This window comes from Glandiceps talaboti, chromosome 12, assembly GCF_964340395.1.
Source record: "Glandiceps talaboti chromosome 12, keGlaTala1.1, whole genome shotgun sequence".
Taxonomy (NCBI): domain Eukaryota; kingdom Metazoa; phylum Hemichordata; class Enteropneusta; family Spengelidae; genus Glandiceps; species Glandiceps talaboti.
In genome coordinates, this window is record NC_135560.1 from 15,834,553 (window position 1) to 15,837,597 (window position 3,045).

Below are 3,045 nucleotides of genomic sequence, written 5' to 3' on the forward strand. Positions count from 1 at the left end.
CCTTGTCCTTAGCCTAAAGTTGTGTATTATATTCATGTATTGATTTACGATAGAGTCATAAATAGCACAAAACACAGCCAAAAGCAAACTTTCACTTTCCTGTCTCATACATTAAAAAAAAAAAAAAAAACCAGATGTATTCTCAGAAAAAAAAAGTTACATGGGAGAGAAACGTGTTTTATCCCAAACAATGTATTCCGATGTCATTCTATCCCAAACAGCCATGTGGGCATATTCCAACGAATTCTAACCCAAAAATGTGTTCTGTTGACGTTCTACACGAAGCTACCATGTGTCTCCAGAAAGTTATTCAAAATTGTATTACTGAACAATTAGGGCGTCAATTTCTGATGACGTTCTCGTGTATTTTGATGACGTACTGTACATGATTGTATGGAGATGGCATTCGAGTACACCAACCATGAAGTATTCGCTTAACGCTTTAAATTACCCCCCCCCCCCTAACACACACACACACACACACACACCCGTCCGTCTTCTAATTAATATGTACTAACAGAAATAATATATGTTTCAGGATTTAAAACACAGAAACACGACCTTTATATTGAAAAACGTACAGAACAAGCTGTTGTAAAAAAAAAAAAAGTCGGTCAAATCAGTGTTATGACTTATAATGTGATGTTTATTATAAGTATATGTACCTCTAAACTGAAAAAATAGGGCAAGATACTCAATGTGGCGCACCACCCACGACTATTTTCAGTCTATTCCCTAGTAGAAATTCACATCACTATCACTATGTCAGTCAATAAACTAAAGTTTGTTTTTCCATGTTTCGACAGTCTCTGTTATGAAAATATGTATGTCAAGTACTACATATTGTCTGAATTCGTCGCAGCTATTCTGGGCTTATTTTATAGAGCCTCGAGAGACTAGCGCCATCTGCGACCAACTGTGTTGAAATTACTTCTAAATTATTTTTTTTAAAAACCCTCTCGCGTCAAAACGTGCATTTGATTTAAAATCGCAGGATAACTGTTGAAGTTACTGTGCTTTCTTTTCCTTGTCGACGGGAAGTTGTTGAAAGAACTCGGGGTAACGATGACACCTCCATGCAAGTATTTGTGGAACGGTTTGTAGTATAGTATTGACAAATAAGAACCCCTGTCTTCCGACTAGCGGTGGTCTGAAAGCCGCAAAGGTACGTTTATGAAACGATGCACACATGTGTATTATTTGTGCCTGAAAGGAAAATAGAAATAAGGTAGAAATTTATTACTTTCCAATAACGTTGACAGTTTTATGAGGTGTACACACGTCCGGTATTCTTGGAAATTTAACTTTCACTTTCGACACTGAAAATTTACTACACGGATTATTCTAACGAAGTCGTCTAGACGTCCACATGTACATGTAAATTATCAACACATGTTGCAGATATAAAACAGCTTTTATGTTTATATATAGCTATGTGTGTGTATACTGTGTGTGTATATGTATATAATCAGCATGGCCCAAACGCTGCAGTCTGTTTAGGTTGGTTTGTTTGTTTGTTTGTTTGTTTGTTTGTTTGTTACAAGTGCCGACACATCCATACAAACGTTGAGAAATAGTTATTTGCTTGAACGTCTGTTTTAACAATTACTGCAGGGATTGTTTTAGTGTATTATCGCTTCTCGAGACATATCGCTTCTTGTGTAATTATGTGGTTCACTGTTGGTGATCGTTTACCTGACTTGTTGCCCCTGCGTGTAAAATGGACCAGTCCAACATCCACTGATGACCAGGGAAAATAAGCCCACAGATAGTTACAGCATAATATGGTACATAGTAGAATAGATAAATTAACATCTGTGAAAAATACCAAAGAAGATCCAATTATACTACAACTCTCAATCTCAAGTATTAACTTGATGAAATGTTATCATACCCACAATATAAGTTCATTCACTGTACAAATATGGACCACTCAGTCATGCCGTAGTGAGTATGGCAGTTGAAGTCACCAAACGTGAACAGAACAGATAAAATGTTTAGCTATAATTCACGGTTAATGCGGATTTAAAGATGCCTTACTATTAAGTGCCTATCCTGTTGAAAGAACGTACATGAAAAACAAAAGGCTACTATCTATTTGCTGAAAGAGGGCGCAATCAGTCGTTACCTGTACTCGAGGATATCCTACTGGGTCGCCAATATATGGTTCAAATCTTGCAAGGTAACCTTGAACCGATGGCCATGTACAGTCTAACGCTGCCTAAAATGATATCACCGTAAAAAAAAAGAATTTGAACTTGTTCGATACGTCGATAATGTATAATCAAAGCATATCAAGTTTTAATATGTTATCTTTCTCCGTTCCGCTCTGCAATGTTTAAAGTGACAGGGCCGAAATCTGTACTGGAGAAGGAAGTAAATTAAATGGTACAGGAGAGATGACCGAATTAACATTGAACTTAATATGTATTTGTCGGTATTTTTTTAATACTGACACAGCACATTGTATTGTATTGTAGTGTAGTGTGGTGTGGTGTAGTGTAGTGTAGTGTAGTGTAGTGTAGTGTAGTGTAGTGTAGTGTAGTGTAGTGTAGTGTAGTGTAGTGTAGTGTAGTGTAGTGTAGTGTAGTGTAGTGTAGTGTAGTGTAGTGTAGTGTAGTGTAGTGTAGTGTAGTGTAGTGTAGTGTAGTGTAGTGTAGTGTAGTGTAGTGCAGTGCAGTGCAGTGCAGTGCAGTGGAGTGCAGTGCAGTGTCAATATACATACAATTTGATCTCATGTTGGGTTCTATCTATATGCATGTGTTTGCTTACCAGTCCTCGCAGTGTAGATATAAAAATAGCATATATCATATACGTAATGAGAAGCACATCAATTGGTCTGGACAAGATGTCTTGGTTGTGTGCTGCCTCAATCTGTAGAAAAATAAATCACGTAGTAAAAACCGAACACATATATATCTTAGTAATTTAAGCCCCTCTCCGGATCCCACTTCTAGAATTTACATGTAACTTGAAGTGTGGTTATGGGAACTATACTAATCTTTAAAGCTGTTTTTAAGACCAGCAAAAATATATATTTGCGTC

The 3,045-nt window shown here is 36.9% G+C and overlaps 1 protein-coding gene across 1 annotated transcript in view; it reads right to left on the bottom strand.

The window, feature by feature from the left end:
• Positions 1 to 1,008: 1,008 nt before the first annotated feature.
• The window catches only part of LOC144442993 (transmembrane 6 superfamily member 1-like), a 6,065-nt gene continuing 4,028 nt past the window's right edge, over positions 1,009 to 3,045 (bottom strand). Inside the window, exons 5-8 of the mRNA XM_078132367.1 lie at positions 2,773 to 2,874; positions 2,129 to 2,221; positions 1,696 to 1,815; positions 1,009 to 1,206 (exon numbers count right to left, since the gene is read on the bottom strand). Coding sequence (XP_077988493.1) covers positions 1,009 to 1,206; positions 1,696 to 1,815; positions 2,129 to 2,221; positions 2,773 to 2,874 — 513 coding nt within the window. The remainder of the gene's footprint in view (positions 1,207 to 1,695; positions 1,816 to 2,128; positions 2,222 to 2,772; positions 2,875 to 3,045) is intronic.